The sequence below is a fragment of the Cetorhinus maximus genome, chromosome 27 (genome assembly GCF_964194155.1).
Source record: "Cetorhinus maximus chromosome 27, sCetMax3.hap1.1, whole genome shotgun sequence".
Lineage (NCBI taxonomy): Eukaryota > Metazoa > Chordata > Chondrichthyes > Lamniformes > Cetorhinidae > Cetorhinus > Cetorhinus maximus.
In genome coordinates this window covers 27,267,796-27,293,840 of record NC_135905.1, presented here as the reverse complement: position 1 = coordinate 27,293,840, position 26,045 = coordinate 27,267,796, and the positions used below count along the sequence as shown (strand labels likewise).

Here is a 26,045-nt window from a genome sequence, read left to right as displayed (position 1 = left end):
CTTTTACTTCAAGAGACTTGGGGATTTTGAACCACAGTTTTTAGGATTTAGGGGATTTCAAGACACAATCAAGCATAAATATAATGGAGGAAGGGGATGTCGAACAGATTCTCCCGTAACCAGTGGGGAGCCTACATCCCACCTACTTTTCAATATAAACAGACAACCGGTGTTTTGCCTATAACATAGGGCTTGAATTCCCGATAGTCAGAGCAACTGGTTTACAAGTGAGTGATAAAGTCAAATTCTACTCTGTTACGTAGGACACTTGGTGCTGTTTTTGGGATGACATACCACAATTCCATATAGTTAGGAGAGATGATGGAGTAGTGGTAATGTCATTGGACTAGTAATCCATTGGCCCAGGCATGGGTTCAAATCCCACCATGGTAGCTGGTGGAATTTAAATTCAATGAATAAAACCTGGAATTGAAACTGAGTCTCAGTGATGGTGACCATGAAAGCATCATTAATTGTCGTTAAAAACTGCCCGGTCTACATATGATGCCAGACCCACAATGTGGTTGACTTTTAACTGACCTCTGAAATGGTCCAGAGAACCATTCAGTTGAAGGGCAATTAGGGATGGGCAACAAATACTGGCCTTGCCAGCAACACCCACAGCCCATGAAAGAATTAAAAAAATAAATATTTTCTCCTGGAAACCAGAGGACATAATTTAGAAGCTTTTGAACTAGCGTGTCAAGGTGCAATGTCATGCTGGGGGGTCATACATGCTGGGGTCTGCGATTCTCCATTTGCTGGGTTCCTAATCTCAGCCACAATGGAATGTGCAGAGTGAGCACTCATGTCCTTCTCCAAAGGAAGGGTCAGCAAAGTTCTCACACACATCTTCAATTAACAAGATGAGGAGGGATCATGAAACATGTAGCCTGTCTTCCCATTCAAAAATAATAAAGTTAGAGCACAAGTAATTAAGTAATTGGGCTGATGCATCCATTCCAACCACTATCGCCAACTTGCTTCATCATGGCCCATGTTGCTTAATCATGTGCATGGTTAAGGAAGTGAGTGCAACAGATCTCTGAGCACAGGATGAATACAGATAAAGAAAGGCATTCACCCCCATCTAATCCCATCCATTGAGAAAGTAGTGTCCCAACACCCTACAATAAACTCTTGACTGATGGAGGGTTTTCACTATCACACTTCCTGAACATCCATTCCAAATGTTAATTATTCTGTGCGTGATGATAATGTTCCTTTCGTCAGTTTGAACCCCATGCCCCCTAACCAAACAATTGTGGTTTAACTTGAAATACCGAACATTCAACATTCAAAACAGCAGCCCAGTCAATGCGGCAGAGAATAAAAGAAACAGTTCTCCAACTTTAGTTAAAATGTTAAAAATAGACCTGTATTTATTTTTGGCAGCTTTTTCACACTGGTCTCCTAGGTGAAATTTCCAGAATGCTTAAATAAAAGCAAAATACTGCGGATGCTGGAAGTCTGAAATAAAACAGAAAATGCTGAAAAGACTCAGCAGGTCTGGCAGCATCTGTGGAGCATCAGAGATGAAGAAGAGTCATATGAACTCGAAATGTCAACTCTGTTTCTCTCTCCACAGACGCTGAGTCTTTCAACATTTTTTGCTTATTTCCCCAGAATGCTTGTTGTGTATACATACATTTGGTTAATGGTAAACCAATAAAATTCATAATTGTGACTGACCAGATTTTATATACTGTCAGCTCAATATTAATCCCACTACGTGCAGAAAAAAGAAATTGAATTCGTACCAACTTAAGTTCTAATGAAAGAAAAATCACTTTCTTAAACTTCAAAAGCACCAAATATTGCCCAATTACAAACTGATCCCCATTGAAAGACGGAAGCTATTTGACTTTGAAAATTGCTTTTGACAGCACATCCTGTGTGCTCCAAGAAGATTAAAAAGGTATAAAACAGATGCCTAAAAATCTAAGCCTACAATTTTGTTTCTTTGAATCAGCCCGAGGGACACAGGTGGTTGCATAGTTAATGAAAACTGATGTGTGCTGGGGATGACTCAGGGTTTAAAACACTCTGCCTGAAGTCCTTAGATAGGGAATCAAATCCAAAGGTGGCTGGGTTGGGTGCTGGGTACCACTTCTCTTCACTGTTATTACAGGGGAGACTTGAATGCACTTTGACTATTCTTCTCCCACTCAACGAAGGGTTAAGAATGCTGATGTCCTGGGATTAGGGCTGAGGAACACCCAGGAAATATTTCCCATCATTTGACAAAACTGTAGATCATTTCTTAATGAGCAGGGACCCGATAGTTACACATAGTACAGAAAGGCAGAGTGGGAAACTTCCATCAGAGTTGGGCTGGGATGGCTCAAGAGGGCACCATTTGTTCAATGAGTCATCACACAACTTGGAATACTGAGTTCATTTCCCTGCCTAGTGATGATAACCTTTTATGGTACAATTGGCCAGTGGTCCAACTACATTCCCCACAAGGTGGCTGAAAGTCCAATCCTGGTCCACTGCACTTCTCAATTAATTTAACATTTCACAGTTGATCCAAATACTCTTTGCTATATCAGATGAACGACAAGAACAGAGCAAGCAGAACCGAGAGCCAGGCCAAGAGTGAGGAAGAATGACATCACAACGCCAGTTGGCTCGGATAGTTCCTTTGGCACAATTCTTGGGCCATAAATCATAGGCAAAGTCCCCAAGTATCCATTGGTAAGGCCCAGGACAGAGATGAAGACAGCGGGGTAAACATCCCAATTGAAGAAAACCGTGTGTAAATTATCTCGCGGTTGGTAATTACAGAATATGAACAAGGGTAAGAACAGGGTCCGCAAAAGCACCAAGATGGGAAGAGCTTTACTCTTCGGCCCAGGGATTTGGATCCAAGCGGTTATCTGTCGGCCAGTCCAGTCAGCAAAGTTGTACAGGAGGAAGCAGGTCAGAGGTACAAAGTACTTACTGGTCCACACGCTATCTGAGTCCTTTGAAACAGATTTGATGCTGGATGAGATGGAAGGGAAGATAATGATGGAAATGAAGAAGGTGTAGAACACACAGAAGCCCACGCCTGCGGTCTTTCTCAGGATGGGCATCAATGGAGGAACAGTGCCCGTGTTGCTAGGCAGGGAAGCACTCCCAATTGAGCCATTTAAGGAGGCAGTGTCATTGCTGAGCGAGTCAATATTTTCACCTCCACTATGTTGCATTCTCTCACGCAGACTCTTCAGGTAGTAGCTAAAGATAAAGGACAAAAGTGTTAAGCAGAAATTAAGAAAAGACACATAATTGCCAAATACGTACATTCTTATCTTGCTAATATTAAAATTACTGAAAAGAGGCAACATTTACATGGACAAATCTGGAAACTCTTTCTTTGCGAAGTGCTCATCGACTTAATGCCACACGTCACCAGAAAGTAACTGGAAATCCAACCTGGCAGCTAATGTGGTGTCAGTTTGAAAGGAGTGCTGCCAGTGAAATTTGTGGGTTCAAATCTCACCCCAGGTCTTCAGCAATCCAAGTTGCTAAAGTGAGTGTGGTGCTGCACTGTCACTGATGCTGTCCTGTTGTGGTGGTCTGAGTGAACTTGAAAGATCCCACGATTCCAAGATAGAGCGGTGGACACAGCTCCCAGTGCCCTCAACCAACCCCGTGAAACAGAGTTTAACTGACCATTGCCATTTGTGAGATCTGGCTTCCAACAGCATCTGCACTATACTCCAATTCATTCAATGTGAGGCACTTGGCAATGTGATAAGGAGCAATGTAAATACAGATCTCCATCTTTCTGTTAGTTATTGCAGACACTAAAAACGCAAAACACGACCTATTTCGGCTTTTTTCTAAGACAGATGTTTATTAAGTTGTAAGCTGACCCAATAACAAAAAAGAACTATAGTTTCTGGAATGTTTTATTTAGGATCAAGTCTGATCGGATGCCATAACATTACCAGTTAACAAGTGTACAACAGCGAGGGTTGGTTGCACAGTGGATTACAATCGACTCTGATGGACTGCACGCCTAGAGGGATTTTGGAAAACTCAATCTGTGTTGGTCCTTAATATAAAACCACTTTGAATCGATGGGAAATGGGAAGGTGCAGTTAGTGGCATTTATCTTGGATTCTGATGCAAGTATGCTATTGAGTTGTGGGAGTTTCACTCTGCACATCACGATAACTAACTTGTGCAACACACAAGTGGGAAAGTATTCCATTTGACACTTTTACCATCCATCATCTGAGCCAGAACAAACCAATTCAGCCAATTATAATTAGCGCAGTCATTAATATGAAAGGGAAGTGTCCAAATTGATTAAGAAGCAAGAAAACAACAGGCTAGGAATGTTTTCTTTTCTATTAGTCTCATTCTTCTCTTGTGACAACAAATCAACAGTTGATAGGAAGGTAACTAACACTGATTAACGATTTACAGGGGCTGCCTAAATATTAATTATGCTGGAGGAGAGAATTCAATCAGTGTGAGGGATGTTGCGTTCGATAATTGGAATGTCTTTCCACTTCACATTCAGTGCACCAATGTGATATTTCCCAATCACTTCAAGGGAGCTTCCCTTGCCAATGTATTCCTGGCCACCTTTGCGTTGTAGATTTGTACACACTTGAAACTGGGTTACCACTGCATCCTCCTACCATTCGTGGGATGTGGGCATCGCTGACTAGACCAGCATTAATTACCCATCCCTAATTGCTCTCAAGGTGGTGGTGGTGAGCTGCCTTCTTGAACCACTGCAGTCCACCTGGTGTAAGTACACCACATTGCTCTTAGGGAGGGAGTTTCAGGATTTTGACCCAGCAACAATGAAGGGACGGCAATATATTTCCAAGTCAGGATGGCGAGTGGCTTGGAGGGGAACTTCCAGGTGGTGGTGTTCCCATGAATTCATATTGGAATTATTGCAATATCAATCATCAAGGAAATGATGGAGAGATTCCAATTGCCAGAAGAAAGATGAAGGAGAAACATGTTTACCTGGAATACGGGATGTAGGGCAAAGTCATGTAGAGGACAATACAGATCATGAGGAAAATGTCAGCAGTAAGAAAATAGGCCAGTGCGCTGTCGTAAATGGACTCAGCAGTAGCAAGGTCCACCACTGAAGCCAGCGCACTAAACGTCCCTCCCATGGCTTGTCCTGTAGAAGAAGCAAGAAAATTGAACATGAAGCCACCATACAATCAGTCATTGAGAACAGAGCATTTCATGTCTTTCCAAATGTAGATGCAAACCCGCAATTGTTCCACAGCTGAGAAACTATGAGCTAGCAAACCGTTGGCTTTTTCATCATTCAAACACTCCATCGAGACAGAGAAGAACCAAGAACAGCTCCAGGGAGAAGGGAGTATAATTATGTGACCAGACTGGAGAAGCTGGGATTGCTCTCCTTAGAGTAGAGAACAGGAAGGTGATAGTTGATAGAAGTGTTCAAAATCATGATTATTTTAGATGGAGTAAATAGAGAGAAACAGTTTCCAGTGGTTGAAAGGTTGATAACCAGAGGACAGAGATTTCAGGTGATGGGCAAAGGAACTGGAGATGACTTGAGGAAAAGCTTTATACACAATGAGTCGTTCAGATTTGGAATTCACTGTCCGACAGAGTGGTGGATACAGATTCAGTATTAGCCTTCAAAAGAGAGCTGGATAATATGGGGAGAGAGTGGGGGTGTGGGGCTGACTGGGTCGCTATTCGAAAGAGACAGCACACTTGATGGGCCGAATGGCCTCCTTCTGTGCTATACTGTTCCATGGTTCTAAGACGTTTCCACTTCTGTGGGGCGATCTAGGGGCCATACATATAAGGTAGTCACTAATAAACTCAATAAAGATTACTTAGAGAATGTGGAACTTGCTACCACATGGAGCAGTGAAGCTAATAGCAATGCCACATTAAAGGAGGTGCTAGATAAACACATGAGCAAGAACAGGAGGAGATATTGATGGAGTTTGATGAAGAGGAGTGAGAGGAGAGTCCGAAGGAGGAGTATAAAGACTGGCATTGACCAATTAGGCTGAATGACTTGTTCCTGTGCTGTAACCTACCTGAAATTAAAGCTTGTGAATTCCTCATGGGAAACCTTCCAACTTCTCCAAAAATACTGCCCAAAAACACATTGGATGCTCCACTGACGATGACCACACAGACCATGGTCAGACCAAAGAACTCGTATATCCATGAAGATGTGTCCACTTTCACCAGAATGGTGGTCACGCAAAATATAATGAGCATGATAGATAGGGAAGAGAGCACACGGACTTTAGCAGAGATCCTAAAAGGGAAAGAAGAAATGTGCAAAGACAATACTGAACCATTCCAATCCAGGTCCCCACACAAAGAGCAATGCAGGAAATGAACTACCACAGTACAATCTAAAAGGGGGTCTAGGTACAAAAGTCTCTGAAGACGACCAGGCACATTGAGAAGGCTGTTAAAAGAGCATCCTTATTTTTACCCATGGGAGGAATGGGGTACAAAAGCAAGGAGGTTATGCCAAATCTGGTTAGCCCTCAGCTGCAGTATTGTATCCAATCCTGGGCACCACACTTTAAGAAGGGTGTCAAAGCCTTAGAGAGAGAGTGCGGGGGAGGTTGACAATAAAAGTACAAGGGATGGGGGGACTTCAGTTATGTGGAGGGATTGAAGATGCTGTGGCTGTCCAGTGGAGAAAGTTAAGGGGAGTTTTGATCGAGTTGTTCCAATATCACGAGTGGTTTTTAATAAAAGTAAATAAGCAGATACGGACTCCACTGGCAAGAAGGGTGGAGAACCAGAGGGCACAGCGTTAAGGCAATTCGCAAAAGGACAGAGACCACATGAGGGGGTGGGGAAAAAGAAATGAAGCAAAGAGTTGAGATCTGGAGTGAGATCTGCCTGAAAGGATGGTGGAAGCAGAATTCAGTTGTAACTTTCAGAAGGAAATCCTGCAAATACTGAAAGGGAAAGTATTGCAGGACTCTGGGGAAAGAGTAAGGGAATGGATTCAACTGGATAGCTGCACCAAAGAGCTGACACATGCACAATGGACCAAGCGAGCTCCTTCTGTGCTGTACTGATTCCTGAACTGAATAAATGTTATGTAAAATCCACACACACTTAACCACGACCTTCGGTGAAGTAAAATCAGTTTAAATGAGAAGGTATAATGGTCAACATTATATTAAAAAACTACGCAGCTTGAAAGGTCGAATATTTTGGGGCCCTGATGTCCGAGATGTTCAATTGAATCCTTTGATAGATTCCTGCCTTGTAATGAGTCAGATTAATATCGCTGCATGATTTTCAAATCTTCTCAAGCAGAATCTATCTGCCCACGAAATTTTTTTTAAAGTGAAGATAGTTACCAATAAATTCAGATAGGCAATTAAGGAGAAATTTCTTTAGTCATAGAGAGATCAGAATGTGGAACTTCCTGTCACAGGGACTGCTTGAGGTAATCAGCCTCGACGCAAGCGAGAAGAAAACTAAGTGATTACGAGGGGGAAAGAGGAATAGAAAGACGTGCTGAAAGGGTGAGGTGAGAGAGGTGTAATGAGAGAAGATTTGTGTGGAGTATAAACACCGGCATTAACTAGCTGGGCTGAATGTCATATTTATGGGCTGGAAACCCTACCCATTTCTATACAATTCTCCAATATCCATCACCTTGCTTATCTAGCCACAAAATCTTCAACGTAGAAGAATGACTGAACTTCATTTATATACAGCCTGTCACATCTTAAAGTGCTTTACTACCAATGGATTATTTTTGAAGTGCAATCACTTCTGTTTTGTCCTGTTAATATCAATTTGAAGCAAACAAGGCCTCTCAGCTGAATATTGAGTTAATACCATTTTGGTTGAAGGGTAAGTGTCGGCTGGGATAATGGGGCAATTTTAAAAATGCACAGAACCACAGAATCTCTACAGTGCAGAAGGAGGCCATTCGGCCCATCGAGTCTGCACTGGCTCTCGTGAAATGGAAAAGGTTTATTGGTCAATTTTATTTTATCATAGGATCTTACATCTCAAAAGGAGACCATTCAGCCCATCATGCCTATAGTGGCTTTCTAAAAGATCTAGTCAATAGTTACTCTCCTGTATTCTTACCATAGAGCTGTAAATTTTTCTTTATGAAATTAAGTGAAAGGTTTGGGCTTCAGGCAGGTGTGGGGTCAGGAGGCCCTTTTGGAATAAACACCCTATCATCTTTCATCCTATTTTTAAATTAATTGATTGTCTTAACCTTGGCTGCCCTTCCTCGCAACCCATCCCAGCCGTCAAGTCACTAAGTTTGCTTCTTTTTCACCCATTTCCTCGTTGACCTACATGGCTCTGATCCTCCAGGAATATTTGCTGAGGTAAACACAGGTTTTACTGCCTCCTTCAGGAAGTCAGCCCTTAATAGAGGCACCACAGCACCACCACCAGCTCCTCTCACTTTGGTGCATCACAGAATGCCGGCTTTTCCCATCATCGAAACAATCTTTTCCAAAAATAGGAAAGAGGTGGCGCAATATGCATGGCCTGGGAGAGCACTTGAAAAGCCAAGACAAACGTGGGTAATTTTTGAACAGCTGCAGAGTCAATTTATGTTGATATTACTGACAGGCTTATAATCCCCAATTACTACTTTGAACACAAAGACAGTGCAGAGAGGAAGAGAACTTCACACTCAGCAAACATAACCTTTTTTTTACAAACTCATCTCCCAGGATGCAGGCCGTGAGCAGCCGGGGTTTTGGATAAGATTTACTACTAACATAGCCAGTCCCTTCACAACCAATGCTCACATACTGTATGTGTGAAGGTGGGAGAACAAATCATCTAACATTGCGAGGTCAATTGGATTTAACCACTTTCGCATGTTTATTTAGATTGGTCAGGGTTGGAAACTTAGTTAGAAGCTGAACAATGCACTGAACAGTGGTCGCTTGGTAGAACTTGAGTATTGCTGCAAAAAAAAAGAGACAAGGTGTTGAAGGTTTTTGTCTCACACTCATTAGGACAAACACAAGGATACCAAATCTCCAAGGGAACAACAACTTATACTGCATGAGAAAATGGTGCTGATTGGTTGGCAAGTTGACTCTGATTAGTCGAGGTGTTGCCATGTACCAGGGAACAGTTGTCAGGCATTGCATCTTTGTTGAATTAAACAAAAGCATGGGGGACAATAATTGCTGCATTCTCCATGGCAATGCCTTGACCAATCAGAGTACACTTATAACCTATCAGCACTCTTTTCTCATGCAGTATAAACTGTTGCTTCCCTTTGAAATTTGGCATTCTTGTACCTGTCCTCTGAGTACAGAATGAAAAGCTTCAACAACATGTCTCCCTTTTCAGTAATACTCACACATTGAACAGTCTGCTACAGCCCGAGACTGTGACTGTTGCCAAAGATGAATCTTTCCATTGTTTAACTCGAGGAAGGTGTTCTTCCAAGACAGAAACTACGGAGAGAGTCAGAGACCCTGAAGAGGTAGAGCTTGGTGTCACCAGTGTGTATCTGGAAGAATCTGAGAATGTTAGGCTGGTCTGGGAGATCGCACAGACTGTAGTCCGTGAACTTGCTGATCTTCCATATGATGTGATCTCTGCCCGAACCAAGGGAGGAGAGGATTATAATCTTAATGAGAAAGAATTAACTAAGGATCTATTCAACCAAGAAGTAAATGTTAAGGGGAGGTTAATAAATTATGTCAACAACAATGAGTTGTTGAGGAAAAATAGTGGAATATTTTGTACAGGAAAGAAGGAAATGGAAGATTTTTTTCTCCTGCAAAGGTACATTGGAATATGGAATGCATCAACACAAATGGCAATTGAAGCCAATCAAAGTATTTATTTGGGAATGAGAAGTAAACTTGAGATACACAGAATGGGGAGCTCTTTTGGACCAGGACTGGCACAGAGACAGTGGTGTTGGAATTTCTACGGCAGCACGATATTCTCCCAAAATATCTTCTCAAACAGGATCAACAAAACTACAGCTGTGATGAATTCCAATCTATCTTACTATGCAACATTTTGTCAATACCAGTTAAACAGGAACCAGGAGGTGTCAGATCCTGTCACCAATACTTACTTGTTCACCAGGAGATAGTTAATCACCAGGCACAGCACAGAGGGTAGAGTTGATGCAAGCGAAAGGTAACTCTCAAAATAATTCTAGAAAATGAACCAGAACAATCATAAGCTTCACCAATTTGCTGCAGTGCTTAGTGTACTGGACTATACCACTCTCCATATTACTAAAAGGATATTAAGGTGGTGTAAAAAAGACAACACCAGAACTGAAGAGGTTATAACTATCAGGAAAGGCTGAACAAACTGGGGTTCATTTCTCTAGGAAGGAAAAGGCTGAGGGGTGCCCTGGTGGTGACCTTTGAAATTATCATGCAGATAGGCTTGATGTAGACAAGATGCTTCCATTTGTAGGGGAGCCCTAAACAAGGAGCCATAAATATTGGGTAATGGTGTGTTAGTTCACTCAGGGAGTCTGAGTTGCTGTGGCAACATGCAGTTTTTAAACATGTATATTGTAGTCTGGAGCTATGGATAGTGATGGGAGAGGCTCCAACATCCTTTCCATCACATGGCTGACCAGGAATCTCTCCCGCTCTTACTGCCTGCCATTGATGTGTGTTGGAAGGATTTGCAGGTTGATACTCAACCAGTTTAGCCACATTATGAATGCACCTTCCTTGGCCGTCAAGTCCTGGAGTGGGACCCGAACCCTGGCTCAGAGGCAGGGATGCTAACCCATTGTGCCACAAGACCTCAATAGAAGGTAGTCAGTAAATCTAATAAGGAATTCAGAAGAAAGGTCGGAGAGTGTTGAGAACGTGGATCCCACTACCACAATGAGTGGCTGAGGCCAACAGCATGGGTACGTGAGAAAGGAATAGATGATTTTGCTGAAACGAAGTTGGGGAGGAGGCATGGGGTGGAGATAGAGCCGGACATACAGTTTCTGCGTCCGGATGGCCTCTTTCTGTGCCATAAGTTCTATAAAACTGCTGATGGGAGTGAGCTGGTAAAAACACGAAAGGAGAGAGAAAAGAAAAAGTATTGATTGATTCCAGGAAACTGGGAGGAGAGGATATTGTTGGACAGAAGCTGAGTAATGACGATCCTCACCTTGTCAATTTTTTGGTAAGATTTGGAGTTGAATTCGGTGGGTCTGCCTCGAGCGTGAGGTTTCTTTTTGTCATTCCTGGGCGACTGCATTGATTGCCTACCAGCAGCTGAGAAAGTGGTACAAGCGAGAGGCCACTTTCAAACTCAACCACAGAACATGGGGCTAAGGTCACGCTTAGGTCAAAGTGGCAGCCTCCCTTTAAATTAAATGAACGAGTTGGGATTTTATGGCAATCTTGTCTCTTTTAAAGCATGTTTGTTGGATTCAATTTAACTTGCTGTGGTGGGATTTTTCTGTTTAAGCATTCATGGGATGTGGGTGTCCCTGGCTAGGCCAGCATTTACTGCCCAGCTGTAATTACCCTTCTTGAACCACTGTATTCTATGCAGCGTAGATATGCCCACAGTGCTGTTAGGGAAGGAGCTCCAGGGTTTTGACACAGTATCGTGGGAACAGCAATATATTTCTGAGTCAGGGTGGCGTGTGACTTGCATGGGAACTTCCCCCTGGACTAACAACCCACCGTTTGTGAATTAAACTCATGCAAGGTGGGTAGCTAACCCAGTACAGGTATTACAACTTCTACACCACATGACATTATACTCCAAATGAAAGCTACTGCAGATACAATGGCACAAAACAGTGATACTCACGCCAAGGTCATTGTGCAGGGGAGAATGGTCTGTTCTGTTGCTCAACTTGTACAACCAGTAGTGTTTTGGCGTGCAGAAGAAGTTCCACGGCAACAAGGAGCCAATCCCGAGGAAGAAGAAAATTATATACACACCGTTGAACCTATCGGGGGGAGCCTCTTGGAAGCGATTTCTGACTAATGGTGTGAGGGTCAGAGGATCCTCCTCTTCTGTCTGTGAGCTATGGGCCCTGTACAAAGAGTCTTGACTTTCCATTTTCTCTGAAGCGGAGCAATGCCAGTGGAGCTCTCCGTGACAACTTCTTTTCGAGTTTCCTAAGGCTGAAATGCAACGTAAGAAACGAAAGAGTGGGTTAATAAACTAGACAGAAGACAATGTGAATACAACAGTCAGATACTCACCAGGAGCCAATGGCTCCACGTCAAATGCAACCTCTTAAACACCGAATTTCATCATTTGTATTAGTCCTTTGGGAGTCACAACTCCATTCGTCCACGATGAAACAGCGCTAGTCTGTGGACCCTGGATGGATCAAACTATATTTCTAACACCCCTGTCCCCAATATCCTTTTCTCTGCCACTCTTCTGGGAAATGCAATACTGTTGTTTGGTCCAATGTTCAGTGCCAACACCAAACTAGGTCACAAGTTGTCAAACCAGGTGTATTATGGGTGGTTTTCATTCTGGTGTGGTTATCTGAGAATTTACGCTTTTAAGAAAATAAACCGAATTTGGAAAAAGAAAATCTTCATCATTTTAGGAGTAAAATAAGCTGTTAAAAATTAGATTTAAAATGGATCAGATTCAAAATCACTGAGAAGTGTGTGGCAAACAGGTAATTCGAATGAGCTTATTATTTTTATGATGAACATTACTTAATGAAACCACATTCTGAAACCTCCAAAGTTAGCAGGCTCGAGGGGCCGAATGGCCTATTTCTTACGTGGAGTTGCTACAACGGAATCTTCTGTTAGACCAACAATGCTTGCTCAACTTTTTCAGGGCAGCAGAGTCTCTTCTAAGGGTCTCGCCACTTACTGCCATGCCACTCGTCTTTCTTTACAAAGGATGTGAAACTCTTTCTGTTCCTTTCCACTGTTCGCTTCCGCCTTTCTAGTATCACCTGTCTCAGCCCCTGCTTCAGCTCGTTGCTGCTGAAACTCAACAGCCTTGGCCAACGTTCCCCTCACCAGCCTCCCGCCCTCCATAAACTAAAGCTCATCCAAAACTCTGCTGCCTGGATCCTAAATTGCACCAATTTTCACCCGTGTTCACTGACCTACATTGGCTCCCCGGCCCCATAAATGCTTCGATTTTAAAATTTACACCCTTGTTTTCAAATTCCTCAAATGGCCTCAACCCTCCTATCTCTGGAACTTTCTCCGGCCCCACGACCTTCCCTGGTCTCCGTGCTCCTCCAAATCTGGCCTCTTGTGCATCCTCCACGTGCTTCACCTCATCATTGGCGGCCGTGCCTTCAGCTGCCTGGGACCAAGGCTGTGGAATTCCCTCCCTAAGCCAGTCCACCTCTCGGCCTCTCTCTCTCTCCTCCATAAAACACCCTCCTTGAAACCTACTTCTGTGAGCAAGCTTTCACTCACCTGATCTAATTTCTCCTTTTGCGGGTCAATGTCAAAACGTGTTTGGTGATGAGCATGTGAAGCATTTACCTAAGTGTGACCTCAGTTATGTCTCCCCAAAAAAAAAATGGCAGCTGCTTTAATGCACTTTTAAAAAGCACTTGCTAAATCCATGCCCTACTATTCCCTGACACACGTCCGCTCAGATCAGTGGTATCACTTCTGCTCTACTTGTTCAAGCCTCTCTCCAGGGCTTGACGTCCCAGTGCAGTAACTGTCAGGAGGTTGTGTCCCTAGGGGAAGAATTTCTCTCTCGTCGACCTGAACGAGAGTAAAAGAGAGTGCACGATGAGGTCAGGCGAGTGCCCTAACGTCATCGCGCGCACTCCCACGATATTTCGCTTGGCAGGCGCACACGAGAGGCAGCAGCGCGCCCGCCGACAACTAAGAGGCCTGTTAAGGCCTTGAATCAAATCATTTAATCGGATTTTTCGCTGCCCGTTCAACCGTTGGCGGGCAGCGAAAAGGCCAGGCGGCTTTTGGATTTTTTTTAACGAAACCTCACCCATGGGCGGGGTGAGGTCTCCAACAGGAATTAAAAAAAAATAAAATAAAAATGTTGAAATCTCACTTATAACATGTCTCCCTGCTCATGTCGCAGGAGGGGGACACGTTGGTTACATTTTTAAATTCTTCATTTATGGTTTTAAAAATCTTTAGCTCCCTGAGGCAGGTCTGTGCCTTCAGGGAGCGTCCTTTAAGCGGACCCGGGCGCACGCTCAAACATCCTCGCTTGCCCTTCGCCCACCCCTGGCAGTGCCCAGCGTTGTCGTGGCCGTTAATTGGCCAGCCAGCGTGAAACCGTGGTCGCCGCCCGATCGCGGGCGGTCTGGCGCCCATTCCCAGGCCCACCCACCCACCCCGCCGGCCTGACGAGGTAAAAATCGTGCCCTTGGTTTCCACTGATCCTGTCATTTCATAATGAAACCACATCAGACTCACGCTAGATCCCACTAAAGCAGAATTAATCCCACCAGTTCACTATACAATTGAAACATAGAAATTACTCAGGCATTCTTTTTTAGTAAAATTGAACCAAAAGTGATTGCACAGAATTTACAGCATAGTAACAGGTCATTGGACAGACCCAACTGGTCTGATATTTATGCTCTGCATGAACGTGATGAGGAACTTGTCAAAAGTGTCTTGCTGTGGGCAGTCAGGTTGGAACACGTTCCCAACAGTCAGTCAGAGTCACAATGCTCAGTGCTATCATTCTCTTTGCAAAACTCGTGGGTAACACAGACAAAAGCCAAAGCAATACGGGAATGAAACAGATTTGTAACTTGCTCGCAAGTTTGTTCCTGTACATTGCAATAATGAGCCAGCTACGCATTAACCCGGGCTGAGTATTGGCATTCCTGCCTTGGGCTCAGCGGCCACCTCAGAGGTTTCATCGCAGAATCTAGGCTGACACTCCCAGTATGTTAATGAACTGAGGGAGTGCTGCACTGCCGGAGGTATCATCTTTTGCACAAGATTGTAAACCGAAGCTCCGAGTGCCCTTTCGGGTGGATGTAACTGATCCCATGACAGTATTTTTAGCCAAGTTGGGAAGTTCTCCGGGAGTCCTGCTCATTATTTACAATCCTACCAGCATCACCAAAAAATTCTTCACCAGATCTAAAACACTTCATTAACTAAAGGCAAGTTCTTGCTTTAATCTTGACACTAAAATGAGTAACATTTTCACATTAGAGGCACAATCTAGTGAAATAATCACACTCGAGGAACAAGACTGAAGTAAAAGATCTCTCCTGCCAAGATAAATGTAACAAAATAAAACTATACTCATGCTTTTACAAAACATTTCACGCCATCAAATGCCCCAAAACATTGCACCCCAGGAATCAGAGAACACCAAACAGGAGGTTTGAGAGGCGCTACAAAATTAACAGAGGGGGAGACGGTGATGTAGTGGTAATGCCACTGCACTGGTAATCCAGAGGCCCAGGCTAATGCTCTGGGAACATGGGTTCAAATCCCACCACAGCAACTGGTGGGAATTTGAATTCAGATAATATATCTGGAATATAAAAGATAGAGTCAGTAATGGTGATCATGCCAACTATCGTTGATCATCATAAAAAACCCATCGGGTTCACTAATGTCCTTTAGGGAAGGAAATCTGCTGTCCTTACCCAGTCTGGCCTACACGTGACTCCAGACCCACAGCAACAAGTGACCACTCACATCCCATGAAAGAATAAAGAGGGAAAAAAAAAACAAACGTTAAGATGAAGAGGAGAGTTTAACAGGTTGGGAGAAAGGTGATAATTCCAAACGGTTCAGGAAGAGAACTCAGGTTGCACAGGTGTGTCGGTCACCTCACTCAACTTGAAAGGAAAGTTTGAGCAGAACCAATGGATTTATTGGGAAGTTCACAGAATCGAGAATAACAATGTGCTCGAATTCCTCCGGTAATCTTTTTAAGGGCTGCTCAGACATGAGTTGAATGAACAAAGTTGAAAACTTACTTTAGTAACTTTTAGCTACTTTTGTAACAAGTATAATTGCACGAGTGCACTATTGGTAAAAATGTGGCTGCACTTCACAGTAAATCTAAACATTCTAACACAGATAGAGCCAGAGACAAGAATTCCTGAAGGAGTAGTCTCATCCAATGTGTCCTGAGAATCATCGTGGGGAGTAACACCCCATTTTACTGAACACTATTCAAAATGGTGTAAAATCCAGCTGCCCCTCACTAAGCTTGCAATGTGAACTGCAACTTTTAAAAACACAAGAAGTTTTATTCCCAGCACGTGGGATAAGAATTTCTCTCACCCTCCTGCTTCAATTCCAGATATTAAAATATAAATGATCATTTTTGGTAGGTTTTCAAATTTGCAAAGCTGTGCGTTCCTTGCAAAATCTCAATACTGATAAAAGTCAGACTCTAACAGACACACAGTGTGCTAAAATGAGCCACGACGGTTTTGAACAGCACAAAAGCAGGGGTGTTCCGTTAGCTACCACTGCAAAATGTTTAAATTTGCAGACTCTTACAGTGCAGAAGTAGGCCATTCGGCCCATCGTGCCTGTGTCAGTTCTCAGGAAAGAGCTGGCCAATTAAGCCCCATCCCTAAATTCCTTTTCCTTATAGTCCTGCACATTTGCCCTCTTCAGGTAGATTTTTTTTTATAAGCAGAACAAATGCAAATTCAGAATATACACAAACCTGTTAAGGTTGAAACTTGATTATGAGAAAGACTCATATTCCGAACTATTGCTCCCTAGGAAAACTGTAGTCAGACTGCACAAGCTGCACTTCACAGGCCATTAGCATAAAACAAGGAGACTCTGGAAGCTGGAGAGGAAATAAGGCTGAGAAAATATGTCACCAGCGTCTCAGAGGACAACAGACACAAAGTTAGAGATCTGAGTGAGGATATGGTTAATGACATGCTCACAAATTCATTCAAAGACGTTTGTGTCCTGGTAATCTGGTAACAAGCTTAATGTATCCAGTGATGGTTACATAATTCATGTATCCCGGTTATATACTGTAGTAATACCCATTCGTACCCCAGAGACACACAGACACCCCCCGTGTCTCTACCCCGGGGAGACACAGACACCCCCGTGTCCCTGCCCCGGGGAGACACAGACGCCTCCTTTATACTCTGTTTGGATTGTGTAGGTTTAGACAGACAGACAGACACGGACAGACAGACAGACAGACACAGACAGAGCCCCGGAGCCGAGGCCAGGCCCCCGAGCAGAGACTGGAAGTTGTCTGGAGCCGGGTTTCCGCCACTCACCCCGGCTGCTGTGGCCGAGCTCCCGCGCCGGGGGCTATTCGCCCATCGCTGCCTCCGGAGTCGGTGCGGGGGTCCCGCCCGCCGCCGCTCCGCCCGCCGCCCGCCGCCGCTCCCACTCCCACTCCCAATTCCCCGCTCCCGCTCCCGGCCTCCGGACCCCGGACCCGCTCGGCCCAGTTTACGCCCCTCTCTCCGCCCCCAGCAGCAACCAGCCAATCAGCAGGCTGCAACCCGGATCTGGGCGGATTCCCCGCCCCAGCCCAAACTTTCAAACAAATCCTGAGATCCACTGGGGATCCACCCAGGATCTCTGCACTTCCTGTTGTACAGTTGGCATTGGGGCTGCTCTCCCTGTCTCTCAGTGAAATTAAAACAAAAAAATGCTGCAAATACCCCAGAAACCAGAATGAAAGGTCAGCAACCTGACACCTGAGCTCTGGTGTCTGTGAGATTCCCCCTGCGGTGATGAAGATAATCCCAGTGAAGTCTGAAGTCCAGTTATCACAATGTCCTGGCAGCAGAGCAGCCCATTCAACTATGTCCCTACACGCTCAGAGATCCATAATCGTGGATCTCCAAAGGCAGCCGGAATGTGGATTCACAGCCCAATATTACCCTGGTTATTCTGCCGGTTGTGAATCCTACTGATTTTCCGGGGTTCCAGAAACCTGACCGAGAACGCTGAATCTCATTGGTGTTCTCTTGTAAAAGCACCGATCGACGCCCGGCTCCTGATCCAACAATGCCCCATTTTTTAGAATCACGCGCGAACCCTTCCGTAGCCTCGCCCCCTCCCCCCCCCTCTAACTCTGTAACCTGCTCCAGCCCTACAACCCTCTGAGATCTCTGCACTCCTCCCATTCTGGCCTCGTACACATTCCCCATTTTATTCACTCCACCGTTGGTGGCCAACACCTTCTGAAGCCTCGGCCTGAAACTCTGGAATGACCTCCTTGGCCGTCCTCGCCTCTCTACTTCTCTCTCCTCCTCTAAGTCGCTCCTTAAAACCTATCTCTTTGACCAAGCTTTTGGTCAGCTGCCCTAACATCATCTTATCTGCGTTGGTGTCAATTATGGTCCATTAAGTTCCCGGGGAGCTCCTTGGGATGGTTCAATGTGCTTAAGGCACTCTGTATGGGGACTATCTCACTGCACTGTGCAAACCCCATACCATTAATTCAGAAATATAAATTCATAATATAAAGCACAAACCACAGTCAGCAAACTCACGGTGATGGGGAGCACTGACAGAACAATTAATTAACATTTGTTTTGCTTTGCATTGCACAGCACAATTTGCATGTTCTCACTATAAACAAATGTGCCTGTTCCCACTTGGCAGCTGCAGCAAGATAATTAGATAATTTATATGATGGATTGACTTAACAAATTACTGGTGCAGGAGGGAGCTGATACACACTCACTGTTCATTGACAAAATATAATATCACTCTGTTTGTGCATTCTCCGCTATACCAGGTTTTACATGCTTCTCTTTCCCTCTCCTCTTCTGCTGTAACCTTTACACCTCCTCTGGACCCAGGTTTTGTCCTTATATTATCCCCAAGATCTCTGTGCTCCTCCAATCCTGCGCCTCTGCAATTTCCGTTGCTCCACCATTGGCAACTGTGCCTTCAGCTGGCTGGGCCCCAACCCTAATGAATTCCTTTCCTAAACCTTTCCTCTTTTAAGGCGATCCTTAAAACCCGTCTATTTAATCAAATGTTTGGGTCATCTGTCCTAACATCTGGCTCAGTGTCAAATTTTTGTTTGATAAAAATTCCTGCTAAGTGCCTTGGGGTATTTTATCCAGTTAAGGTGCTATGTAAATTCAAGTTATTGTTCTTGTAGTACGAATATCACCTTTGCTATACGATCACTCCTGTCCTCCAGATCAATCATTTCCTTTCCTGACCCTTTTCCCTAGCTCAGTATCAATTTAAAAGCTGTTCACCTTGTAATATCTTCCAGTTCTGATGAAAGGTCACAGACCTGAAACATTATCTCTGTTTCTCTCTTCACAGGCCTGCCTGACCTGCTGAATATTTCCAGCATTCTCCGCTTTTATTTCAGATCTCCTGCACGTTTGCAGTATTTTGCTTTTTGTCTGTGACGGTAAGACTTGAGTACACCCAGTAAGAAAGTGGAGAGGCTGGAGAAGCTGGGATTGTTCTCCTTCGAGGAGAGAGGGTGAAGAGGAGACTCGATGAAGGTTTTTAAAATGTTGGAGGGTTTTGACTGAGCAAATATGGAAATATGTTACAATCCCCGTCAAGACCGATAGCTTTTAAAAAGAGCTTTGATAGGAATTCACAAAAAAATTCCCAAAAGAAGTGTGCTAATGATAGGTGTCAGGTAGATAATACAATTAAGAACCAGGCTGAATATAAAAGGTTCAGAGGGGAGGTGAAAAAGCAGAAAGAGAAGCAAAGAGAGAGAATGAAAAGAGACTAGCAGCTAACGTAAAAGGGAATCCCAAATCCCAAAACCTTCTATAGGCATATAAATGGAAAGAGGGCAGCAGAAGGAAGAGGAGGGCTGATTAGGGACCAGAAAGGGGATTTACACATGGAGGCAGAGGGTATGGCTGAGGTATTAAATGAATATTTTGCATGTGGTTTTACCAAGGAAGAAGATGCCAATCAGGTAACAGTGAAAGAGGAGGGTAATTCAGACACTTGAAGGATTTAAAACTGATAAGGAGGAGGTATTGGATAGGCCGTCTTTACTTAACGTTGATAAGGCACCAAGACTGGATGACGTGCATCCAAGGTCGACTGAGGGAAGTGAGAGTAGAAATTGCGGAGGTACTGGCCATAATTTTCCAGTCTTCCTTAGACTCAGAGGTGGTGCCAGAGGACTGGAGTATTGCAAATGTTTCACCCTTGTTCAAAAAAGGGTGTAAAGATAAGCCCGGCAACTACAGGCCAGTCAGTTTAACCTCGGTGATGGGGAAACTTCTGGAAACTACAATTCGAGACAAAATTAATAGTCACATGCACAAATGTGGATTTATTAAGGAAAGACAACACAGATTTATTAGGGGAAAATTGTGGTTAATGAACTTGAGAGTTTTTTGAAGAGGTTAAAGAGAGGGTTGATGAGGGTAATGCTGTTGATGTGGTATACATGGACTTCCAAGAGATATTTGATACGGTGCCACACAACAGACCTGTGAATAAAGTTAGAGCTCATGGAATAGAAGGGACAGTAGCAACATAGATACAAAATTGGCTGAGTGACAGGAAATACAGAGTAGTTGTTAATGGATGTTTTTCTGGCTGGAGGACAGTTTGTAGTGGAGTTCCTCAAGGGACAGTTGCTTTTCCTGATAAATATTAATGAGATAGACCTTGGTGTACAGGACACAATTTCAAAACTCACGGATGATACAAAACTTGGAAGCATTGTGAACTGTGAGAAGAATGGTGTAGAACTTCAAAAGGACATAGTCAAGTTAGTGTAATGGGGAGACAAATGGCAGATGAAGGTTAATACAGAGAAATGTAAAGTGATTCATTTTGGTAGGAAGAACATGGAGAGATAATATAAAATAAAAGGGGTGCAGGAACAGAGGTACCTGGATGAAAATGTGCATAAGTCATTGAAGGTGGTAGGACAGGTTGAGAGAGCAGGTAATAAAGTTTACTGAATCCTAGGCTTTATTATTAGGGGCAAAGAGTACAAGAGCAAGGAGGCTATGTTGAACTTGTATAAGACATTAGTTAAGCCTCTACTGGAGTATTGCGTCCAGTTCTGGGCACCACCCTTTAGGAAGGTTGTGATGGCATTAGAGAGAGTGCAGAAAAGATTTACGAGAATGGTTCCAGGGATGAGGAACTTCAGTTACGAAGATAGATTGGAGAAGTTAGAACTATTGATTGAGAAGAGAAGGTTGAGAGCAGATTTGATTGAGGTATTTCAAATCACGAGGGGTCTGGACAGAGTGGGTAGGGAGAAACTATTCCCACTCATGAAAATATAGAGAACGAGGGGGCACAGATTTAAAGTAATTGACAAAAGAAGCAATGACGACATGAGGAAAATACTTTTTCATGCAGTGAGTGGGTAGGGTCTGGAATGCATTGCCTGAGAGTGTGGTGGAGGCAGGTTCAATTGATGCATTCAAAAGATAATTGGAATGTTATTGGGGGGAGAGGATGGGAGAATGGCACTAGGTGAATTGCTCACCTGGAGAGCCAGTACAGACACAATGGGCTGAATGGCCTCCTTCTGCACTGTAGCAATTCTGTGATTCTGTGATGAGTGACTCAAAGGATCACATAACAAGATTTCGTGTTTTAAGATCTTTAGTGTAACAAACTGAGATCAACATCAATTAAACATTACTTAGTAAGCAACTAATACAATTACCTACAGAAGAGATTTCACTTATTAGCATTTTAACAAATTAGAAAACTGTAAAACCCCACTGTATATTTATACACAACAACACACTCCCTGCAGATTTGCAGGCTTTACCAGAACCAGTCCAAAGTTACTCTATCTTCCAATGGGATCATCTCATCTGTTTTACTGAGTCATAATGTCCAGTGAGTGTTGAAGGTCCCTTCCCTCAATCTTCTGAGAAATCCTGAACCAACCTCAGCAGCTCTGCTCACCCTGGTGATTCCTTACCCTGGCTATATCAGGGACAAATCTTCCAGTATCCTTACATTTCCACGGGTTCTGTCTGTTTGACCAGAGACCAGCTTTTCCACCTGGATTCTGTCTGGTAGCCAATAGAGGAACAGCCCTTTCCCCTCTGCTGACCATTCCAGCTGCTGCCCCTGTCTCTCTCTCTCTCTCACACATTGGCTTATGCTTGGCAGAACTAGCGGGAGGTCACATGCTTCCTTTTTACCTTGAATTAAAAGAGGTAATTTAAAACATAACCATCTTCTTATAAAACCTAACATTCTTAAATTCTTTCCAAGTGAGTTTGTGAGTTGGTAAAAAGTGAATCAGAGACTATATGAGGAAACATATTTTCTACACAACAAGTTGTTATGAACTGGAATACACTGCTTGAATGGGGGTGGGGAGGAAGAGATGTGTCATGGCTCTGTTGGTGTGATGATATTGTGAGTCTTTTAGAAAAAAAACTGTATTTTTAAAAACTACTGAATATCAAGATGACCTCCGAGAAATTGCCAGACAGTTTTGTTCAATAAACTATTTTTATCTCTCGAGAAGATACTCTTTCTGATATTAACTCAATGTTTGTCAGACTAGGAGATAAACAAAGCTCCACTGACAACTTGGTTGTAAAAAATATGAATTCACCTTTTCAGGAAACAAAAGATATCAGCGCACTGAAACCACAGGCGGGAGAAGAATTTAACTGCCTAATGGGATTACCACAATCCCTTATTCAGGACTGTGACTTGACTGATGTGAGGTCTTATGATAGAGTGGCCATCTTGGTTCCCTGCTAAATATATAGCAGAAGACACAAACTGCCTTTCAGAAACATGTTCAGGGAGACTGAATATCATCAGAGAGGGAGGTCCTGCATGGATTGCTGCAATCAACTAGCGGTTAAAGTGCCATAACCCTGTAGCTTGAAAGAGAAACAGGACCCTCCCTCCTATGCCCTGTTCCAGTCTTCAAGCCTACCTGAGAAACCAGATCACCTTTAGGAGCCATCGCAGCTGCTGAGATATATCTGCAATTTCAAAGCCTTCCCTTTAGTCAACCTAACAACATGAGTACGAAACAACAGGCCTGTACCGAAACAGAGACCGAGTGAAATTCCATCTTTATAATTACCATCTTATCTTCACCTGTAACTAATTTTGTATGCGTGTGAAACTATGAGCGAGACATCGTTATTTTATTAACTTCCAGGGAAAAGGGTGTGGGGAAAATAAACTAACCTTTTTCTTTTCAAATGCAAAAGCTTGCTGCTTGGTTATTTAAAAATTGACTCAATCACTCAGAGCGTAAGAAAACACAGATCCACATACAAATATATTTGATCACGGGCAATAAAAGGTAACATCTTAAATTTGTCTATGACTGGTGGAAGAAGACTTAATAATAACCCTCAAAAGAGAATTGAATAAATACTTGAAGTGGAAAATTGCAGGGCTATGGGGAAAGAGCAGGGGCATGGGATAATTGGATAGTTCCTTCAAAGAGCTGGCACAGGTATGAGGGGCTCAAAGGCCTCCTTCCATGTTGTATCATTCTATGATTCTGATCCTGCAGCAACACTAACATGGACTAGTCCCACCCCATGAAGCCAGTAGAGACAGTAGCCCTTTAGACAGTACCACATGTTGCTTTTTCTATCTAATACTAAGATAGGAACATAGCAAGTGGGAGCAGAAGTAGGCCATTTGGCCCCTTGAGACTGCTCTGCCGTTCAACTAGATCAGGGCTGACCTTCTACCTCAATGGCATTTTCCCCATGTCCCTCGATGCCTTTAATATCTAAAAATCTGTCGATCTCTGTCTTGGACATACCCAATGGGCAGGATTTTTTGGCCCTGCCAGTGGCGGGCATCATCACAGGTGGGACGGGAAAATTTGGAGAGCGGACAAAATTGGCTTATGGACGCTCTCCAAATTTTTCTGTCCCGTCCGCGATGGGAAATCCTGGAAAATCCCACCCAATGATGAGCCTCGTGATAAAAGAATTCTTCGCTACAGCGAACTGAGGCCGATTTAAATTCACATCTAAACTGCATAGGATTTACAGCACAGAACCATGCCTTTCAGCCAATTATTCTATGCTGGCCTTTAAGCTCCACACAAGCCTCTTCCTATTTAACATTATATATTAAAGGCGTTTCCCTAACTGAGACAAACAGAGGTCACCTTTTTTGTGTGTATATAGGATACCGAAGAGCTTGGTGCCGACAGCAACTCCTCTACCCATAACTTAGTAACATCAAGGTCTCTCTCAATATTGAACTGCCAGTGAAATCTTCATGCTTATACACTTAATGACTGCTGTTTGAAGAGCAAACAATTATTCAACTAGAGACATTACCTTCTAGTCAACACTGGAGCAAATCTACCAGTACTTCCATAACACAGCAACACTGAACACATCTTCAATAATACATTAAGGACAAGACTATCCTTGTCTCCTTCATAATGAACTTGAGGAAGTACATGAATCTGGCTAGTGAATAGGTCAATAAACCAATATCAGCAATATTCAGCCAACAAACAGGATATTATCTCAGCAGATTAACTCTTCAGTGTCAGCATTTTACATTTTGAAGATATGTAATCTCTTTGATAAGTATATTAAGGCAGATAAATGAAGTCAATAGAATTCAGTGGAGACAAAGTGGGGAAGTGGAGATAAAGAATTATTACTGGTCTCTGTAAATCTTTAAATTGAAATTATCATTGGGAATAGTCAACAGCAAAAATCTTCCCACTATGTTTACAATGTCATTAGCACAGAGAGACAAGAGAAAATCTTCCCAGGAATTGCTCTCATTGTAACATATAGCATCATAAAACCCCAGGTGGTTCGCTAATGTGCTTCAGGAAAGGGATCCCACCAACCCCTCCTAATCTGGTCCACACCTAACTCCAACCACACATCACATGATTGGGTCTTAATACTTTGGCAAACCACTCCATGGCTCAGTTGAAGCCATTCTCATCTCTGAGTCAAAAGTTGGGGGGAAGGCTTGAGTCCCCACTCCAGATATGTGGACTCAAAATCCAGACTGATACTCCCAGTGCAATACTGGGGGAGAGCAGCAGTGTCAGTAGTGCTGTCTGTTTGAATGAGATGTTAAGCACAAGCCACATCTGCCCTCTTGGATGTATGTAAAAGATCCCAGGGTGCTAATTGGAGTTGAAAAAAATCGGGTGAGTTCTCCTTGATGTCCTGGCAATAGTCGTGCCTCAACCAACTTCACATGAAAATACATGATCTAGTCATTTATCACATTGCTGTTTGTGGGCGCTTGCTGTGCACAAAGGGTTACTGCCCTTCAAAAGTATTTCATTGCCTGTGAAGGCCTTAGGACGCCCTGAGGTAATGAAGGATACGATGGAAAAGCAAATCTGTTTTGCAGTGTGTAAATACCAACCAACCAGGAGCCCTTTTAACAAGTATCATAAATAACCAACACCCATGTACTTAAGCCAATTGCAGATTTGTGAAACTCAGCAAACTTTCTCTTCCTCATCACAGTGAAAATGCAAAACATTCAATTAAATTACAAATAACAGCCTCGCAATAAACAAAATGCAAGAAGTCAAAAACTTCCAGCTCTCTTGTGAAGCAGAAGAAGGTTTCAGTCCTTTGTTTGGTGCATAATGTCAATGATATTTACAAAAGATTTTAATACAAAAAAAAAATCCAGAACAATTCCTCGTGACAGATACTGAGACAACACAGCAAAAAAAAAACACAGGAAATGGTGAAGGCAGAAATTTCACCGCAGACAGAAACTCCAGCTTTGACAGAAACTCCAAGTCTACTCACCCACAAACGCCCCCACATACAAACACTAGAAAACCTTCACCGCTAGGCATCAGTTAGCACAATCACCACAGAGTCACAAGGCCATGGGTTCAATCGCCACTCTAGGTATTTGAACACATAATCCAGGCTGACACTCCCAGTGTAGTACTGTGGGAGTGCTACACTATCGGAGGTGCCACCTTTTGGACACTAAACTGGGCCCTGATCTGTTCTCTCAAGTGAAGGTAAAAGATTCCATGGCACCATTTCAAAGAAGGGTAAGGAAGTTATTCCTGACGCCTTGGCCAAATTTATCCCTAGACTAACGTCACAAAGCAGATTATCTAGCCATGACCACGTTGTTGTTGTGGGAGCTTGCTGTGCGCAAATTGCTTACTAATTGTCAAATGCCTAC

General features: G+C 43.4%; 1 protein-coding gene across 1 annotated transcript; it reads right to left on the bottom strand.

Annotated features, from left to right (window-relative positions):
- Positions 1–1,351: 1,351 nt before the first annotated feature.
- Positions 1,352–24,282, bottom strand: LOC144668651 (equilibrative nucleoside transporter 3-like). Its single transcript, XM_078530934.1, has 6 exons — positions 24,188–24,282; positions 11,785–12,104; positions 10,076–10,158; positions 6,051–6,277; positions 4,981–5,143; positions 1,352–3,222 (listed from the first exon to the last, which is right to left on the bottom strand). The coding sequence occupies exons 2-6, from the start codon at positions 12,037–12,039 to the stop codon at positions 2,547–2,549; spliced, it is 1,404 nt and encodes a 467-aa protein (XP_078387060.1). The 5' UTR covers positions 12,040–12,104; positions 24,188–24,282; the 3' UTR covers positions 1,352–2,546.
- Between the last annotated feature and the right edge of the window lie 1,763 nt (positions 24,283–26,045).